Source organism: Henckelia pumila, chromosome 4, assembly GCF_033568475.1.
Source record: "Henckelia pumila isolate YLH828 chromosome 4, ASM3356847v2, whole genome shotgun sequence".
In the NCBI taxonomy this organism is placed as follows: domain Eukaryota; kingdom Viridiplantae; phylum Streptophyta; class Magnoliopsida; order Lamiales; family Gesneriaceae; genus Henckelia; species Henckelia pumila.
In genome coordinates, this window is record NC_133123.1 from 21,222,029 (window position 1) to 21,242,224 (window position 20,196).

Genomic DNA, 20,196 nt, shown 5'->3' on the forward strand with positions numbered 1-20,196 from the left:
AATGTGGCTACACCAAATGTACAAACAGTTAGTATTGTGTGCTGATTTTTAATTAAATAGAAAGAGGGCTGATGACCAACATGCACCACAGTAATCTGCATGTGTTCATACGATACGAGGGACTCTTCGTAATACTCAAACCAAGCATTTTTTAAAGATTTTAAGTGAAAAATAAACGATCCCAACCCAAAAAAAAAAAAAGAAAAAGAAAAGACCAATAGAAAATCTCTAAAAAATAAAAAAAACATTTTTCCCTTGCCGTTGCCGATACCTGATAAATCTGCAGTAATCTCGTATATACTTTCTCAAAAAAAAAAAAAAAAAACAAAATTCGTAAGCAGATTAATACAATGAATAATTTTTTTAAAAAAACAAAACAAAATAGAATAATAACAATAATACAGAATGTTGGAAGTATCTATTACAAAGAAGACCAGATTCGATTATTGATGGATGCCTCTTATTATGGGTTGAACAGTGACACGAAGAGTCTGCGTAGCAATCAATCTCGTAATGACGTCATCAATAATGAAATGCATGCATGTCCATACATTTTCTTTAAGACATATATTGATGTATTTTATTATTATATTATATTATTATTATTATTATGGGAACTCGACTTCATCCCCTTTACCGATCGGAACTAGCAAAGTCGGTCTAAAAACAAAAAAGGTATTTTCCAGGCTTATAAGTATATATTATTATTATATTAAAATTACATAGAGCACGTGTGTGATATATAATTTTTTTATTCCAAAATTGCCATAGGCCTCAATTTCAAAATTAATATGTATATTATGATAGTAGTGTTTGGGAAAGTTTCAAGAAAATACTTCTTAGATTTTTGTTAACAAAAATTTGAAAATTTTATTAACGAAAAGCTGAGAAGTGCTTGCTAGAAGTTTTACCAGACAGTGCCGATATGTTTGGATTTATGTTTTCGGTCATTTTATGGTACTGTATTGTTGAAATTATTGCATTTTAACTGTAAAAATATTTCTCATGTGTGTATAATATTAATTTTGATATATGCAAACATGTAAAATGTGAGTTACATATTGTCATGATCATATTATATAGTATAATATATATATAATATAATAAATATTTAAAACACGTGCATCTAAAATTATGAAGTTAATTATATTTGAATTTTTTTTAAAAAAAAAAACTCAGAAGACAAAATGCCTATTTATTTTTCACAAAGAGTTACTTTTATCTAAAATTTCATATGAATGGATTGTTGCATGTAATATTGGTGATAGAATCAATACGCGACTTTATCTGTATCCAAATGCGATTTCATGTCAACGAAATAATACCCAGGGTCAGAAACATTTTTTTAAGTGCTTTTTAGTTAATAAGGTGTTTGGTTGACAAAAAAATACTTAAATAAGCACTTTATTTAAGCACTTTTTTTAGTCAAAATTAGAACTTTTTTAAAAATAAAATTATAGCTTTTAGTAAAATTAAAGTTTTTTTAAAAACCAAAAATTATAAGTTTAAAAGAAATTATTTTAAAAATTCTCACCAAAATTCAAAGGGGTTCGAAGGGATTTTGTTCGAAGAAAACTAAACTATAAAAGTTAAAAATTGAGAGAGTAATATTTGATTTCACCGCTTCTACCTTTCTCCGATCGGATCGGACCTTTGTCTCCTGTGATTTTACTTTTATTATTTTGTTCTTTCTTATTTTTTCGTTGCCACCGACCGTTGATTCCTTCGGGAGCTTGACATTTCATTGAATTTTTGTTTGCACATAGATACAAATTTCTTCAAGTGTCTGTGATTCTTGCCGTGATCTGATTGCCGATGCGATGGAAAATTGTTAAGGGGCTGAGATTTTCGACGTGATAGGAATTCTGAATGGCGCCGGCGCCGGCGCAGGTGTCGAGGAAGCAAGGGCATTTAGAAGCTGGAAAAAAGAAGGTTTGCAGTCCTGTCCGGTTATTCAATTGCAGTTTTTTCAGTGGCCGCACTATATTAGAAAAAAAATTGCTCATTTGTGGTGTCGATAAGTATTTTATGTTGCAGTTTTTTTGTTTGGGGTTGATGCTTGATGATTGTATTGCGTATTTAGCATATGCCACTCTCTCGTATTTAGTACAACTAAATTTTTTTTAATCTTATTGTACTTGTTTATTCACATCTGTGAGTTGCTGCTGAGCAACACGTAATCAGAAAACCATTGAAAGGTCTCTCTCCCTTTTCTGTCGAGAGTCTTGACTTCGCATATGAAATGCGGGCTGCACTTTCTTCCAGAAACTGAAAACATGGAAGTGGTAGCTCGAATTCTCTATCACGAGATGCAGCCCTGTCGATAATTTAAAATATTAGGGTCCAGATATAGAAGTTGTGCCGTGCGCATTTTACATTAACATATAAATGCCAAATTCATGTGATGTGTCAATACTAGGTTTATTCATCTCACTAGGACCCCGTGCCTTAGAAAATGATGGATAAAGTTCTCAGTATCATCCATTAAAAACTGAATTTTGCTTAGGTTGTTTTGACATGTTTGTCTTGGATATATTTGAACTCGGACACACCTCTTTTTCAGTGACATTTTTGTCACTGTCAAAATTTCGAGAAGTGATTTTTTGGCTCAAATTTACATTTTCTGTATGTACTTCAGCATGACATATCAAGGACTTCTTCTTTTCTTCTGTGTTGATATTTTGTTTGAATTTTTGTAATTATGCTGCAGTTAGAAGAGTTTCGACGAAAGAAAGCGGCAGAGAATGCTAAGAAAGCTGCATCCACGCCACAACTTCAAGTTTCAGACGACCTTCAACTTGAAAAGCAAGCATCAGAGGAAGCATTTATTGTAGATTCTAGTGGATTTGGTGTTTCTTATGATCTTGCGGAAGGTCGGTTTGAACCTTCAATTCTTATTGCAAATAATATTATTCAAGAAACTGAAACCGACTTTAAAAGTGATTATAGTTCTTCCAGTTATACAAATACTAAACTTTCTTTATTGGCTAATAACATTGATGGAAACATATCTATTCCCAAGCATTCACTCTTAATTGGTGATGAGTATGCCCATTCTGTGGGTTCGGATAAGCATGAAAGAGCTGACCATGAATTCCTGAATGAAATGAATGGCAACGTATCATCTTCTCAAGTTGCTTCAACTTTTGGAAATTACGATATTTTGGTTCATGGCCCATCATCTCACCAGGAAGTTTACCGTGCTTCCAGTCACTCTAATGACAATGGGATAGATAATCACCTATCCAATTATGATAATACCCCTGAAAAGGATTTTTTACTTGGTAATTCCAGTACATCTGTTTTTACCCCGAATCTTTTGCCTGAGAATTCTATTAGAGCTCTTCTGCAAGACATGCTGGATAATGATGGCCACCTGGGCAATGATATAATATCTTCACCTTACCAAAGTAAGATTGCGGGACTTTTAAAAAACTAATTTTGGTCGATTTTTGGGCATTTGATTCCTCCTTCCTCTCCTTTTTCCAGAAATTTCTAATTTTGTTTGTTGCATGGTTTTTCTGTATATTTTCCTTGGTCATGCTGTGGTATCATAGACTCTGTCCGTTCTTCCCCAAATATGACCAGATCTGTATTTGGTGTCGGACAAAAAATCTCCGAGTTTCCTGATATGGAGGAGAAGAAAGTTAGTGGTTCCACTGGTCATATGGGAGGCTTTGATCGTTCAACTCCATGGATATCTAACAATAGATATTCTGATCAATCTGATACCCAATTATGGTCAAACCGTGCGCCACAATCTCCAACTGTGTCTGGGAGAAGATCTCGTCCGTCTTTCCTTGATTCCATTCAGATTTCAAAAGCTCCCGCATCATCTCCTCCCCTCTTTGGAGAAACAAAAGTTGATTCATCTAGTTCCAAGGTCTACCCAATGGATGGTTTGGCTGAATTAGTTTCTCCAAAATCCGTGAGTTCTTATATTGCATCTAGCAATGAGGTTGACAGATTCAGTCATATCACTGAGAGCAAGCATGATCTTCTTTCACGGAAGCAAAATGAAGACTTTGCTGCTTTAGAACAGGTTTCCTAAACACGCGTATTTATAATTGCTGTATTGATATTTTTATGCTTCTTGATATTGTTATATCTTTATTGTATATTGTCTTGCTACTATATATATATATATATATATATATATATATATATATATCACGCTCCAATCTCTGTCAATGGGTTAATTCAATCAATTCTATTTGCTTTTCGCATAGATAGTGTTTGTTTTTTTTAACATAATCATTGCACAAGCTTTACTTCCAAATTTGTTGCGCTCAGATATATGCATTCATCATACACTGCATTCTAGAATCCCCATTTATTCTTTTCGCTTTAGTTTCATTACGCTTTCTTATTCAGTCAGTTACTGGCATAATTCTTTTCTTTGCATAGATGAACTTGAAGATTTCATTACATTCCTTTTGGACAATCTTTTAGACATGGTTGTTGGATTAACCCTGATTATTGTGCTGATGTATTGGACATAGTGCAGTTCTAAGTCGATGAGGGATGAAAGAAGAGTTGAATCTCTTTTGATGTATGCTGATAAGAAATGTAGTTGGGGCTATAAACTAATTTGTAAGATCCATGAAATTGATTATTTGGTTGATGTAAGGACGGATTGCTTCTTCAGGACTTTGTTTTCTTGGGACGGATTTAAGGTTTTTGTATTTTGGAGTCACTTCTGTTTTCATTTATTTGCAGCATATAGAGGATTTAACGCAAGAGAAATTTTCATTGCAACGTGCTTTGGAAACTTCGCGTGCTCTAGCAGAGTCTTTGGCTTCTGAAAATTCAACTTTGACTGATAGCTTTAATAGACAGGTGTGTACTTGCAATGCTTGTTGCTGAAAAAGTGTATGTGTTAGCTGCTTGGTGGATTTCATGTGAACTGGAATTGACATGATTTTTTTTTATCAGAAACAAACAAATATTATTAATAGGTATAAAAGTTTCGTACAAATGTGGACCAGAGGTCCACAAGATCCTCTAGGTGACTAATATGAAGATTATGCTACTTCAAAACCAGATTCCAACCCCTATACAAATCTGAAATTGCAAAAGCTTGGAAATCATTCAAACTATGTAACCACACTGCCACTCTGAGCTTGATCTTATCCCAGATCTCTTCAATCGAGTCTTCTACGTCTTCGAAGATTCTCTGATTTCTTTCCAGCCATACGTTCCAACAAACACAATGTATTGTAATTTCCCATATAGTTTTCCCTCTTTTGCTCAGTGAACATCCCAAATCTGCTGCGTACAAATCCTTCGTGGTCTTTGGTGTTACCCACAACAGTCCAAGTTCCTTTAGCACTAACCACCATAATGTACTCGTGAATGGACAATGCACCAGCAGATGATCTATACTTTCTCCCTCTTTCTTGCACAGAACACACCAATTAGGATTCAAAAGACATTTCGGAGACCTCTTTTGGATCAAATCGCAAGTCGGTAGCCTACCCAACGCTGCTGTCCATGAGAATACCTTGACCTTAGAAGGAATCGGCGCTTTCCAAATGGCTCGAATGATTAGACTTAATTCTATGCATGTTTTGCAATTTTCTTTTTTCTTTTGGTCATATTAAAGTACCTCTTGGCTGATGATTTTTGTCAATCATGCTAGAAACCGGTGTCCTGTTGACTTTATATTTTGGGTTCCGATTTCATTATAGCTTTGGAAGTATATAATACCATTTACTAGCTGGATATGCAGGACTTCCATCACAGGATGCCCCACATTCGTATTTGAGAGTATATAAGGGTTTTTGAAAAAAACAAGTTGGCATACCTGCTCAATTTGATAATAATTTCAGTACATTTGTTATTATCGTGAATGCTGAAAAATTGACGGCTGGAACACGTGTTATGGCAAGTTCTTGTGTTTAAAAACTTATGCCTTCTCATTGTTGTTTCCTTTCTTCTTTAAATAGACATGCAGTGCTCGAAAATATTGCTAAATTTCTGGTGTTATTTGGACTCTTGGAGAATCCAAGTTTACGAGATTGTGTGTTTTTATGGTATATATCATCTATGATCTTGAGTTTTGTAAAACCATTGTTCGGACATTTGATTATTTTCATCATCTTTTTATCGTGTTCTTAATTTTGTTTATCAAATTCTGTGTTGACCCTGGTGCCGCATACTAACTAATGTTGGGATTCCAATATTTCTCTTATTTGGTAGCACAACTTGTTTGTTCTGATGTGGCTCTTTTCCTCTTCTCTTCAGGGAAGCCTTGTCAACCAGCTGAAGTTTGACTTGGACAAGCTACAAGAAGAAATCAAAGCTCAACTGGTTAGTGTTGATAGAATAAACTTTGGGTGTGTTATGTAGTTGTCTTCCAGTTTAGGATTTCTCCATTGGTATACTGACTAGCTTCTTGATTACGCATAATGGAGTTAGTTGACTGGCGTCTTATCTTTCATATTCTATTATCTTATTCATTGTGATTGATGATCATTTAATAACTGTTTTCCTTTTCATATTTCTCAATCTCCACTCTCTTTGACTCACCATAATCTATTTGTTTTCACTCTGCTCTAACTTGACCCATGATGTAAAAAATTTGTAGGCGGAACTCGAAGCTGTGAAAATTGAATATGCTAATGCTCAATTGGAATGTAATGCAGCTGATGAACGCGCAAAGTTGTTGGCGTCTGAAGTTATTGGGTTGGAAGAGAAGGTAATTCATTGCATAATATTTTTTTAGCTATGAACAACTTCGTTGAATTGGGCAGGAGAGTAATGCTTACAGTACCATTTGTCAAATCTTATTGCAATGGGAGTGTCTGAACTCTGAACTCTGGAGGGTGCTGTGTATTCATGCTTTATTCAGTTTACATTTCTTGTTTCGAGGAGAAGGGATATCTTTCCCATCGTTGTCTGTGAGACTTTTTTCCCACCATAATTCCATTTCTTGATGTTTGACCTTCTGCGGGAAGAATACTGACTGCAGTTGTATAGATGGAAAGAGTGGAGCAGTCACCCCATTTGTCGTTAATGCCAAACATTGCTTGGAGTTTTATTCTCGTTTCTTCAGATTACATTTCTGTGGTATACCTGTGCATCTAGGCATTACGGTTGAGGTCTAATGAGCTAAAATTGGAGAGGATTTTGGAAAATTCCCAGGCTGAAGTTTCTTCTTACAGGTATTGTGATTCCTCTTATTGTTATCACATTCACGTTTCTAGAAGAAAAGGCTTCATAATAACTGCCCGTTTTGCTCTCCACAGGAAGAAACTGTCAAGCCTTGAAAAAGATAGGCAAGATCTGCAGTCAACTGTTGATGCTTTACAAGAAGGTGTGTAACTTATGTGCTCTATCAATGTTTATTTATTAAGAGCGATATATTTAGGAAGTTGAAGTGGAGAGAAGCATAATCATGAAATTGTTGAAACTGTCACTCTATTCTCTGAAACTTGTTCGATGTTGATCTCCTGATGGTGTCTGATTTCAATTGTGTGCGTTGAGAAACTTAGAATTTTCGATTTTGGTTTTTTTTTTTTTTGGAATTTGCAAAGGAAACCCATCAAATACTCACTTTATCTTAACTATATTAAATTAAGCTCAAAGATAACCCCCACGTGATTCTTCTGCTGCTTTCTGTTTTATACTGGACAAGGGGAGACAGGTAAAAATGAGTGGTTACTGTCAAAAATAAAAGTTTTGAATATCGTAAGGGAGTCCTGCTAAAAGAGAATTTATGTACTGTTATTAACCAATTATGACTATCGACGTCACTGAATTTTGGGTCACTTCAATTCTCTAGTTTTCAGCATTAGCCTTGAGACAAAGATGGTTTTGATACTGGTGAAGATTTTTGTATTTTAAAATTAAGTCAATTGGAACATTGCATATTCTTGATTTTGTGTCCTTTTTTATTTTTCTGGAATTCTTAAGGTTAAAACAGAATGGGGACTCCAGGTGACTAAATATCCATATAGGAAACTACCAGAAGGTGGCTTAAAGTCCTCCTTTTTTGGATCAAAAGGATGAAAATAACACAGATGATCTCTGACTTATTTGAGTATCCGAAAAATCTTTTTACATGTGAATTTTGTACTTGTACCGTATTTTGACTAGCGTTGTTCTTTGACATCGGTCAGTCATTTCTCATTTTCTTCTAAATCTTGTGGTAGTAAGCAATAATTTCTTCTTTACAAAGTAGCTTGGCCTCATGTTGTTTGTTTTATAATTATAATTCAGATCTCATCTCTAAGAACTGCGGTGACTATATCTGTCATCATACAATTAATAAGAATCTGTCTATATATGCTCTATAATGTGTATAACCTATATTTGAACTCTCTTTCTTATTTTCATTCTGAATCGATTGGGATGTGCGTCATAGTAATGATATAACCATCCCCTCATGCAGAGAAAAAGCTGTTACTGGTCAAATTACGAAAAGCTTCTGCAAGTGGGAGATCTGTTGACATCAAGGAGACATCAACTAATAAGAAAGAAATGTCAACTTCAACAGAGGATCTTGGTATGGATTTCCAATAATCTTTCTCTTGTAGTGCTCGAATCTGGTTTGAGAGTAATAATCTTCTTTTGGAGTTGTATGTCTAGGACTGAATTTCTGTTAATATGTCTATGGAAAACCTTGTGATGAATTCAGTGTCTCTCATCGTTGCATAAAGAACTTGTGAATGTGTGTAGATATTCTGTTCTTTGCATAAACCTACATGATTTCTCCTTATTGCTCCTTGAGCGGCAACTTCCAGGTGTTTTTTTTATCATAATATTTCATTCTTGGGGTTTTCTTGCTCTGAGTATCATGTTTCAATCAGACAGACCACTATTTTCCTATCTTCTAATATATTCCTGAGGTTTTGAATCATATGATCATGTGATTGATTAGTCAATTATGATTAACAAGAAATCTGTTGATATATATTATAGGTAGTGTCACGGAAGCTTCGAATTTGGACTATTACGGGACTGAATTGCTCAGAAGTGATGATCTTAGTCATGAAAACATAATGCTCCGTCTTGAAGGTCTACCTTTGACTATTCCTTCTGATCAGATGAGAATGATTCAAAATATTAACATGTTAATCTCAGAGGTAAATTCTGTTGGCATTTTAAACCTTTGTGTGTGTGTGTGTGTGTGTGGATTTCTCTAGTCTCCCTTTTGTTCATGCATTGGTTAGTTGAAGTGTCACTGCAGTTACCATTTCAAAACCCAAAAGTAAATTGAGTTTTTCCACTGCAGTTGGCTTTGGAGAAAGATCAGTTGACGCAGGCCTTGTCAGCAGAATCATCGCAGAGGTCAAAGCTTTCGGTAAGTTTTATTCAATCTTGTTTTTGCTAATTGAGATTGTTTTTGTAGTATACCTACTGCTCCAAGGAATTTAATGTTGGTGGTGATTTCTCAATCATGAAACCTACATGTTGTTACTGAGTGATGTCTCTTTGTAGCCATATGCTTCAACCTGCAGATTATTAGATCTCAAACAAAGACTTGGGACCCATAAGCAATTGCAATTTTTGTTTACTATAAAGTCAGCTAGATTATGGGATTGTACAAAAAGATTTGAGGCCCATAAGCAATTAGGAAATTTCATGCATTATAGTAATCTCTTTCGCAGGAGCATAATATGATTAAGGCTATCACAAAAAGAGAAGTGCAATTCTCTGTTTTAACAATTCACTTCCGAACACTAGCAATTCACCTTCTGTTTGGTTAGGAGATTTTAGATATGGTTGAAAGAATGTGCGAGGAAAAAGTTACATGTTCTAAAGTAAGTTTTGTGCTGTGAGAGCCATAAAATGTTAATTTTATAAGTCGTTTTGGCTTGTCTTTTGCACGGTAGATTTTATTTCATCTTTATCTGCTTCTGTCTGGTTGAAGGAACTAAACAAGGAATTGACCCGAAAGCTTGAATCTCAAACACAAAAATTTGAGCTGTTGATGTCTCAAAGTATGGCAAATGAAAACATCCAACGAAGACAACCAGATCTTCATGTTGAGCAGGAAAAAACCGCATATGCAGATGAAGGAGATGAGGTGATGCATCTATTACAGTTGGATTGTTTTGTTTGGTTGCCGTTAAAATATCGAAAAAATATTCGATATATATACTGCTGAATTTATTTAGGAGTAAATGCTTGTCGGAATGTTGGCTTGGTGAACCCGGGCACTTTGAGATAAATCGTTATAACTGATGAAGTAGTATCAAATATGATGGAAGACTCAATTTGGCCTATCACCCAATTGGGTATAATTTGTGTACAGTTCAGTGACACTGCATATCCGCTTGACGACTTTCCAACCAAGAACTAAAAATTATAATCTCGTGTTCAAAAATTCTACTGCTGTGCCAATGACTTGTCATTGTTTTGTTTGAGTAGGTGGTGGAAAGAGTATTGGGATGGATATTGAAGCTATTTCCTGGAGGGTCATCGAAGCAGCGAACCAGCAAGCATCTATGATCATATAATACAGTTTTCTGGATGCGACCATATCTTCACCTCCCTTCGTTCAGTGGCAAGATAGAGGCTGCGGTTTGTATACTGGGAGTGACCCCATCTCCTTTCCTTTTTTCTAGAAAGCGGGAAAATCTCTATGGGGCCTCCCAAGATGATGTTGATAGGTATCTTGGTAAAGTTGCGATTATTTAGTCGGTCTGTTCCAAGTTTTTGGGGCATTTAGAATCAGAATTTTTTTTTGTATTAAAGGGAGGTTTTTGTAGCGTTTGTGATACTTCTGCGGGTATATTAATTGTACATGTAAGCTGGGCATTACGTATTCTAAGAAATTATTTTGACAACAATAATTTTTTTACATTATAGAACAGTCAAGAGTTACGTAAGAGTTGTAAAGATGCCAAAGACTTTTGGTGTGAAATGTCATGGAATGAAGTTTGCTAATTCGTCCGCTCATTTCATATTGATTTCCTTCAATTTATCTTGTAAAAAATCATATGCTATTATGAATTGATATCTGCCTCTTGATTGGGTATTTTGCTTGCTGATTACTTTTCTTTTCAAAATTATTCCAAGAGAAAACTTTCCTCTTTAATTATTTCAGACGCTTGAATAAAAAATGCTCGCCTTTTCAACGACTTTGACTCACACTACCGTATAATATTAATTTCAATTGAGTTACTGGCTAATGTTGTCCGAGCAAATTATACGGATTCTGAATTTGCTTGTTATTGCTCATGAGTTTGTGTACCAATCTCAGCTCCAGAATTCCCCTTACCATGGAAGTCCAAGTAGATAATTGAAACTGAAGTATTTACAACTTCATGTCCACTTAATGTTAGTATCCCCCTTTATATGTTGAAATCTACTATTTTTCAGACAAAAAGCAAAAATAAAAATAAAAATTCATGAAACTATAACCTCAAGTGAAAAAATTTACAAGGCAAATCTAACCTTGGTCAGAGGCATATGCCGAAGCCAGAAAAAACAAGCAGACAACTAAAAAAATAGCCATCAATAGTAGCATTATGGAACCACATTTGTAGTTCTTTTTCACGAATGCATAAAAAATCAAGCAGACACGATTCCTTCATTGACAACAACAGGGCAGTAACAGCTTTCCTAAAGGATATCTCCTCGAGTATTTGCTAAAAGAAATATTATCTATAACATGATCTAAGGTAGGGAGATAGACTGCTCCAACTATTAGATTAAACCTACAGATTTTTACTAATCTAACTACATAATTGTACATTCAAGGCCGATGCTGAGATAGAACAAGGAAAGTGATCGGAAAGAAAATCGAGGAGGTGGATATACATTGTGGCGTTAACTGGAGAAGAAACATGCAGCTACATCTAGGCCAATTTCCTGTTATTGCAAAAAATTCAAAAGCTGGATTTTCAAGAAGTTCTGCCGCAGGTTTTACACCTATGAAGTCTGATTGTTGGAGAGAACTACAGATATCATCAATGGAGAAGGGGATGCTGCACAATTAGAGAAGGTTAATCAGTCATGAGCTTTTATTGTTTTTATGTTGTGCTAAATCTGTCTTGTCATGGTACCTCGAATTTTCATCCAACAAAAAGGAGTCGCCATCAGCTTCATCAAAATCCTTTGTCATTTGTATCTTTATACTAGATAATACCTAATAAGATGAATATAAAGTTGAGAGAGTGCCAGTACGCTATAAAATAGTTGATTTTTTTCAAAATCATTGTGCACCATGATTATATAACTGAAATGAAGTTGAAAAGTATATCAAGAAAAATGAAAAAGGAAACTAAATTCAGGAGACTACATGTGCCATAATCATCATCATAGTAGAGTGTACAAATTCTATGAAGTTGTTGAATGCTCAATATCTGCAAACAACAAAGCATAAATAGGGTTCATCATGGTACTTATGCTATGGATTAGAATACAAATCACACAGCTCAAATAAATTAAGATATCTTGGATTCAAAATCTGCATGTAATTCCTGTCTCATCTCTCTCTAATAGCTTTTTTAGTACTAGGAAAAAAGCACACACATCAGGGCAGTCTTACAGGGCACAAGTCAGTTGTAAGATCTTCATATGTTATTCGAAACTTCTGATGTATTACCTGCATCGAAAGATGCTTAATTACTCTCAGAAATACATCAATGTCAGAGGGTATTGTAACATTGTCATTATGTATAAGATAATATAAGGTTCATTGGTTGTCAAGATTTTAGATAATTAATTCAACCAGAAATATCTCAAAATTCGAATTATTATAGAAATGTTTTACAAAAAAGTTTGACAGGCAAAGGACAAGAGAAACATACCAGGAATCCTACAGCCTGACGTACATGTTTTAACTCATCCCATGATGAGCCTGCATACTGTAAAATGACAATAATTATACAACCTCCATATGATGCAATAACTATTGAAAGTACGTTCTGAAAGCATGCTAGTAAAGTAACAATTGGTTTTCCTATCCTATATTCAATAGCATACGCCAGGCTCATTAAGTATTGTTGGATCAAATAGATCGCATTTAGATCCCATACATCCAACATTAATAATGCTCCCTACTATATATTTACCAAGTGTGGCATTGGATCCTTCTTATCCTATACAACTTGCAATATATTAACGAAAAATTCATAAATTAATGCGCTGCAACCAAAGCTACCTCTTCTCCTGCATGTCCGCACCAGAGTTCTAATTCATCTAATCCTGCTTTTATGTGCTCCCCATTGCTAAATGTGCAACATTCTTTGCTAAGGAGAAGGCTGCAGAAAAATGAAACATCAGAAATAAAGAGTAAAATTTTGTTGCTAATCCGAAAATGTTTTAAGCAATACCTGTTAAAAATTTGTACGTTTATATAAGAAAAAAATTGGGTGAAGATTTTCTGAACGAGGACTGGAGGAACCTGAAACAACAATTTCGATAAGTTATGTTGCATAATCACATAACAAGTTTATGAATAGGTTTACATACAAAATTATCTTTCATAGTGGTTAGAATCCCATTTAGGCTCTCAGTGATGCTTTTCCAATGATTTCTTGAAGAACTACCGTTAAATGATCCACCAGATGATTGAGGTGCCTGAAGTACTCATTGAAATTGAAAGTCCAATCAGCACAAATCATTAGCAAAGCAAATTCAACAACAATGCCACACAACAATTTCTATGACTGATTCATACCATGACTCTTGCTGTCTTATTCAACTGGCTTTTTCAAATAAGATTTTGTTTTCCGTAATCTCGTGAAGAAGGAAAGGATGCACGCGTGAAAACCAGATAACTAAATTGATTATGTAATCCTAATTAGGTAAATGAAAACTCACGAAAAATAAGATGCAACTTTAAAAAAGAAGCTAAAATATCCATAAATGGTAATCGCGGACAAAACCAAATAAAGATGGGAAAACTGAATTTTCCAAATGGGAAAATCCAACCTGGATACACAAAGAAACGAGTGACAACAATTCCTTTTTCGAGTTTTCCCGAATGATTCCATAGATCTTTTCAACGTAAGCAGTCAATTGCTCCTTGAAAAGCAAAGCCGGATACTTGGCCTCAACTTGGCAAATCCCATCAAGTCCACCTATTGAAAGGTGTGCAGAAGAAGGCGAGGAGCGAAAGCCCTGAAAAATTGCTAAAAATCATATTTCTTACTGTCTCTTTTGGTGTGCTTAACCAAATTGCTATTAAGAATGTTCAAATCCAGTCACGTTTCAGTGAAATATCTCCGGAAGGAACTAATTATAAGTATGTTGAAACATATAAGGTCTTCGCACCTGGGAAATCCTTCCAAAAAATGAAGTAGGTTGGGGAGGTTTTTTTGGAGTTGAACTTGTAGCTTTTAGAGTTTGCTGAAGTAAAAACAGTAGTGTGGATGTGTTTGAAAGCCAGTAAGCTATATTATTGGTGTTTGCTTCATCCTGCAACAAGATACAAAAAAACCATATTCACAAGGACAGCTGTAACATACAAGATGCTGAACTACTTCAATCAAGAATGACTAGGATTATGATTCAATTTGTCACAACTAATACTCATTTTGGTTCTTTGGTTCCTTAACTAGACATAGATGTCATAAAAAGATATATCATATATGTGAAAACCAGCCATGTCAGCTCCTATCCTTTTTCAGGATTTCATATTTTCCATCAATTGAAAATAAACATTAAACTTGAGCTTAAATAATTGTACTGGACATCTCCGAGCTCAATAAAATTTATTAATTAGTCCACTAAACAATAAACAAATTTATCAGTTTTTGCGAATTACTCAGCAAATACTTTACTCTGAGGACGAGAAAACAGGACTGACTTAATGTAAACAGGGCTGACTCTTGCTATACTGAACGAGAAAATACCACAAAAAATTGACTTAACCTGTTAAAGACCAGCTCAGCGAGCTATATGAAGAAGTCTGATCCGAGCCGTTAGGGATAGTATTTTTTCAAGTGCTGAGCATTCCACGGCCTTTTACCCTTCTTACCTTGAGCATCCTCCAAGTAATAGGTAGCTATTCCAGCTTTTCTTATTACCTTGAATGGTCCTTCATACTTGGGATCCAACTTTCCTCTCTCTCCTGGATGTTGTATCTTTCGCATGACTAAGTCTCCCTCATGAAAAACCTTGGGGTACACTCTTTTATTGTAAGTCTTGGTCATTCTTTTGCGATAAGCTGTAAGCCTTATTGCTGCTCGGGTCCTGCTTTCTTCCATTAAGTCTAAATCCATTGCCCGTAGCTCTTGATTACTTTCTCCATACGCCATTATCCGCGCACTTTCTTGCCCTATTTCTGTTGGAAGGACAGCCTCTGTACCATATACCATGCTGAATGGTGTTTCGCCTGTGCCCGACCTAGTTGTAGTTCGATACGACCATAGCACTGATGGTAGTTCGTCCACCCACTTACCTTTGGTTGTATCCAATCGTGTTTTGAGAGCTTGAACTATCGTTCTGTTAGTGACTTCCACTTGTCCGTTCCCTTGCGAGTATGCGACAGATGTGAACACTTGTTCGATCTTCATCTTTTGACACCATGCTCGGACTTTAGCTCCACAGAACTGTCTCCCATTGTCTGAAGCGGCACGCTATATTTTTCCATAGAAAATTGAGCACTTCTTTCTCTGTAATTTTGGCCAGGGGCTTGCCTCTACCCATTTAGAAAAATAATCAACTGTTATTAACAAAAATTTCCTTTGTCCCGTGCTAATGGGGAATGGACCTACAATATCCATCCCCCACTGATCAAAAGTACAAGCAGCCACTACTGCCTTCATGTATTCGGTCGGTCTCCACTGTAGGTTAGCGTACCTATGGCAATTATACCATGAATTAACCAGAGCTGATGAGTCTTTTCGCATGGTGGGCAAAAATAAACCAGCCAGGAGGGCTTTCTGAGCTAGGGAAAGACTGCCTAGATGACTTCCGCAAGCACCTTCATGAATTTCCCGTAGTACGTAATTTGCCTCATCGGAACCCAAACACTTCAACAAAGGTTGAGAGAAAGACCTTTTGAACAGAATTTGGTCGATTATGACGAAACGAAGTGCCCTTCACTTTATTTCTTTAGCCTTCTTATTATCATTTGGCAACTCCTTCTTAGTCAGATATGTGTGTATGCCATATCTCCAATCCCCCTCTGGTACTTGGGCTATGATATTGTCAAGAGTTTCTAGCTGAGATACGAGTTCCCGACCTGAGACGATGGGAACAGGCCGGTCACTCAAGGCACTGGCCAAGTGGGCCAAATGGTCGGCCTTGGTATTTTCAGCTCGGGGGATGAGCTCTAAGTTCAGCTCGGTGAACCCTTCTTTAGCTTTGTCTAATGCCTTAGAATGTTTCATCATCTTATCATCTTTGATCTCAAACTTTCCATTGCTCTGCCGGATGGCTAATTGGGAATCAGAGTAAAGAGTAGCTCGGGAAACACCCAAATTCCGTGCTGCCTTGAGTCTCAGTAATAGTGCCTCATATTCTGCTTCATTCGGAAATCCAGCCTAATGGAGATGTTAGTTTCTTCACCCCACGGAGATATTATAATAATTCCAGCTCCACTCCCTGTTTGACATGATGATCCATGGACAAAAATTTTCCATAGCTTCTTCTTGATCTAATTGAACCGTCTCGGCCAAGAAATCAACTGGGGCTCGTACTCGTTCAATTCTGTAATCACCTGATCAGCCGGCCTGACGCATTTGGGTTTGCTGCAATCTTTCCCAAAGCACTATTAGTGAGTACGGTGATGGGGTGTGAGAGGAAGTAAGACCTTAATTTTCTTGCTGTGATGACCAAAGCTAAAGCAAGCTTTTCCTGAGTTAAGTAATTGATCTCAGCCCCTTTCAAGGCATGACTCACAAAATAGACGGGCTGATGATTTACTCTGTCTTTCCTGACCAGAACCGAACTGGCTGCCCGAGAAGTAACAGCCAAATAAAGGAACAGTTCTTCCCCTTGAGTGGGCTTATTCAGTACGGGCAATTTCTTTAAGTAGGCCTTCAAATCCTGAAAGGCCTTTTCACTTTCCTCATTCCATTCAAAATTTTTCGTCTTCCTCAATGCTTTAAAGAAAGATAAGCTTTTATCCGCAGATCTGCTTATAAACCAAGCTAACGCCGTAATTCTTCCTGTTAATCTCTGTACTTCGTGTATATTTCTTGGGGAGCTCATGGAGATGATGGCTTGGACTTTTTCGGGGTTAGCCTCGATTCCCCTCCTTGTAACCATATAGCCCAGAAATTTTCCTGCTCGGACTCCAAAAGTGCATTTGCTAGGGTTCAACTTCAGTTGATAATTTTTCAGCGTCTGAAAGGTTTGAGTGAGGTCGGTAATGAACTGGTCAGCAGGTCTGGTAGATTGGATCCTCCAACTTCTTTATGAAGCAGGTCGGGTCGGGTACCAATGAACTCTGTACAAACAACAGCTAGGTCAGGGGGGCGCCAAAAGTGTTTTCGGCGTGACCCTTCCGATGCCTAAGTCAGTGTCGTGAAGGCAGAGAGTATGATGAGTGTGAAAACAAAAGAATATAGGTGTGTGAAGGTGAATTGTGAATATTGGTGAATAGTGAGTAATGAATAATGAATAATGAATGAGCACAACCATAACAGTAACTGTATTTATAGGAGTAGAAAGAGCAAGTTACCTTAGTAGAAGTATAACATGTCCTGAGGTAGGACTTTTCATTCATTGGACCGCCCTTAAGCTTATCTCTATCTCATGAATATCTGTAAATGGTCAAGTTTATCTTGTATGTATTTGAGTCCTACTTGAACTAGAAAAGTACTCGCAGTCCATTAGGCCCAGCTCGGGTCGGCCCATAATGATCAGCCCTGGTCACAGTCCCACATAGCCCAAATTGGGCTGAAACTTGACATTGTTGGGTCATATCGGGTAAACCCATTATAAACGGGCTCGGGTTGAAATATTTTCTCGAGGTAACATATTTTAAATTCCAAATCATATTAGAAATTGTTGGAAAAATCATAAATGCTACTCTCTCTATACCATAAGTGAGTGTGGTTATTTTGTTAATTCATTTTTATTTATATATTGTTTTAAAGATGTCCAAATTTTGAAATATGCATGGGTCACACACTCCATTGATTATTGACCTTACAATAAATGATATGATTGAGTGAATGAAGGAGAGGACTTTTACTAATAATAGAGCAAGAGAAGGAAGCGTCACTGCTTGGGAGGCTCAAACATTAATTACCAACTAAAGAGACGATTGTGGCAGTGTTTGGGAGAGTTTCTGGAAGCACTGCTTTTCTTTAATAAAATTTTGAAATTTTGTGAAATTTTGTTAAGAAAAAGCCGAGAAATGTTTATTAAAAACTCTTCCAAACACTACCTATACTCCTCGCATTGAATTATATTTTATTTTATTATCATCTAAAGATTGTTAGATCATATGAGTTCTACGTATATTTATGAGCGGCTCGTTCTTTATTTTGAGATCCAATGGTCGTACAGAGTGAATCTCGTTCATATATACATAACATAGAGAAATTCCAATTGTAGGAGACCCATTATAAGAAAAAAAAAATCATTAAAAAGAGCTTATAAGCTCTTACAGTTATGAGCTTATAAGTTGTTGGGACTTATTTAAAAAAAAAAGTTATTAAAGTGTTTGGGTAAACTTATTTTAAACAACTTAAAGATGTTGATATGTTTGGTATTATAAGATTTTTTTGTTGTCAAAATTATCAAAAATGATATAATGCTATGGAGATAATGTTTCGAGTTATACATATACGAAAATAGTTTTAAAATTAACCTATATTAAAAAAATAAACTATTTTAATATTTTAATTTAGAAAAATCTATGTGATTTGGAAATTTTTTTAAAATAATATCTAATATTTAATTGTTGAATGATATGATCGAGATTTATGAAAATATTCAAGAAACTTTTGGAGAGATAAAATGTTAGAAAAAGATCTTTTTCAAAAAAGTAAGGTCACCTTTATTTTTTAAAAAACAGTTTATAAGTTGTCAAACAGTTTATTTTGACAGCTTATAAGCTGTTTGAAAAAAATTTTACCAAACAAAATTTAAGAGCTTATAAACTCCAAAACAGTTTATAGAGCTTATAAGCTCAGCCAAACAACCTCTATTTCCGATTTTTCTAAAATAACCCGTTTTTTCTTTCTAAATTAATTAATGTCAAATGTATTTGTCATGAAAAATAACCCGTTTTTCCTTTCTAAATTAATTAATGTCAAATGTATTTGTCATGAATTCATAAATAATAGTCATCAAAGTAATTCAAATACTTGTGAGTCGACAACTCAATATATATAGATCACCACGTATCTCTCTGTCTCTTCAAACTCCACACACAATAATTGAACTCGAGGAAGGAAAATCTGGCCACCATTTATACTCCAACAGGGAGAAACCAAAATCAAGAATAAAGGGAAGTTCTCAAACCAAATACAAGCACTCCAAGTGAAAATGTGGTGAAAGGTTTGAAGAACAAGATCAGGCTTCTCCGAGGTGGGATCAATGAGATCATGGCCATAAGAGAGATTGAGAGCCGAGTTTACGAGGAACAATTGATTGATTTTGCAGTCAAGAAAGAGAAGTGGAAGAGGGAAAAGAGAAGATTGCAAGAAGAGATGAAGAAACTGAGAATGAGGTTTGTAGAAGAGAGGTCGTCCAAGTACTATTGCATATAAAGAAATGTAGGGGCGATGGATTTGAGCCAAAGGTGTAATTTGAACATCGAGTGGGAGATATTGAAGAGAGATGAAACTTTGGAGAAATGGAAAGAGCTTTATTTTGCTATAAAAGTTGAGCTTGATGAGCTTATTCAAAGGACACATGGAGGTAAAAAAATTGATAATTAAATAAAAATCAACCACGTTCATATTTTGTCTTTGGTTTTTGCATAAAGTTTCTACTTTTTAGCTCTAAATTGTTGAACAACGTGATTATTATATTTACAAGAAGAAGTGATCGGTTCTCTTTTCATCTTTATTTTTTTTGTAGGGGAAAGGCTTTGTTGGGATAGAAAGGAAGAAGATATACCAGAAGAGCACAAGAAAGCACTGAAAGTCAAGGAAGAAAGGATTGAATCTCTTGAAGCAAAGTTAGCATCCATGGAAGATCAAGAAATCAAAAAGCAAAGAGAGGTGGACATACTGAGACAAAGCCTGAGAATTATGAGCCACGGGAAGAAATTAAACAACAAAATTGGCCAAACAAGATACTAAGGCATATCATATTGTTAAATTACATGTA

The 20,196-nt window shown here is 35.6% G+C and overlaps 2 protein-coding genes across 3 annotated transcripts; both read left to right on the top strand.

Moving 5' to 3' along the window:
- The first annotated feature begins 1,548 nt into the window (after nucleotides 1-1,548).
- On the top strand, nucleotides 1,549-10,896 carry LOC140864457 (protein BLISTER-like). 2 transcript variants are annotated; one of them, XM_073268649.1, is made up of 14 exons: nucleotides 1,549-1,662; nucleotides 1,767-1,932; nucleotides 2,711-3,410; nucleotides 3,558-4,042; nucleotides 4,720-4,839; nucleotides 6,247-6,312; nucleotides 6,590-6,700; nucleotides 7,090-7,166; nucleotides 7,251-7,318; nucleotides 8,396-8,509; nucleotides 8,926-9,089; nucleotides 9,239-9,307; nucleotides 9,878-10,033; nucleotides 10,378-10,896. In XM_073268649.1, the coding sequence occupies exons 2-14, from the start codon at nucleotides 1,870-1,872 to the stop codon at nucleotides 10,456-10,458; spliced, it is 2,274 nt and encodes a 757-aa protein (XP_073124750.1). In that variant the 5' UTR covers nucleotides 1,549-1,662; nucleotides 1,767-1,869; the 3' UTR covers nucleotides 10,459-10,896. The 2 variants fall into 2 exon arrangements, with proteins under 2 accessions (XP_073124750.1, XP_073124751.1); XM_073268650.1 differs by having other exon boundaries at nucleotides 1,549-1,604.
- An 8,028-nt stretch (nucleotides 10,897-18,924) lies between these two features.
- LOC140860349 (uncharacterized) lies at nucleotides 18,925-20,171 on the top strand. The gene is made up of 2 exons (XM_073263323.1): nucleotides 18,925-19,782; nucleotides 19,945-20,171. The coding sequence occupies exons 1-2, from the start codon at nucleotides 19,647-19,649 to the stop codon at nucleotides 20,166-20,168; spliced, it is 360 nt and encodes a 119-aa protein (XP_073119424.1). The 5' UTR covers nucleotides 18,925-19,646; the 3' UTR covers nucleotides 20,169-20,171.
- The last annotated feature ends 25 nt before the right edge of the window (nucleotides 20,172-20,196 follow it).

Excerpts from the sequence above, each read along its gene's own strand:
- LOC140864457 (XM_073268649.1), top strand. The coding sequence starts at position 1,870 with ATGGCGCCGGCGCCGGCGCAGGTGTCGAGGAAGCAAGGGCATTTAGAA. Across the intron at positions 6,701-7,089 it reads TTATTGGGTTGGAAGAGAAG|GCATTACGGTTGAGGTCTAA; the intron begins GTAATTCATTGC and ends CTGTGCATCTAG. Across the intron at positions 7,167-7,250 it reads GCTGAAGTTTCTTCTTACAG|GAAGAAACTGTCAAGCCTTG; the intron begins GTATTGTGATTC and ends TGCTCTCCACAG.
- LOC140860349 (XM_073263323.1), top strand. The coding sequence starts at position 19,647 with ATGGATTTGAGCCAAAGGTGTAATTTGAACATCGAGTGGGAGATATTG. Across the intron at positions 19,783-19,944 it reads TATTCAAAGGACACATGGAG|GGGAAAGGCTTTGTTGGGAT; the intron begins GTAAAAAAATTG and ends TTTTTTTTGTAG.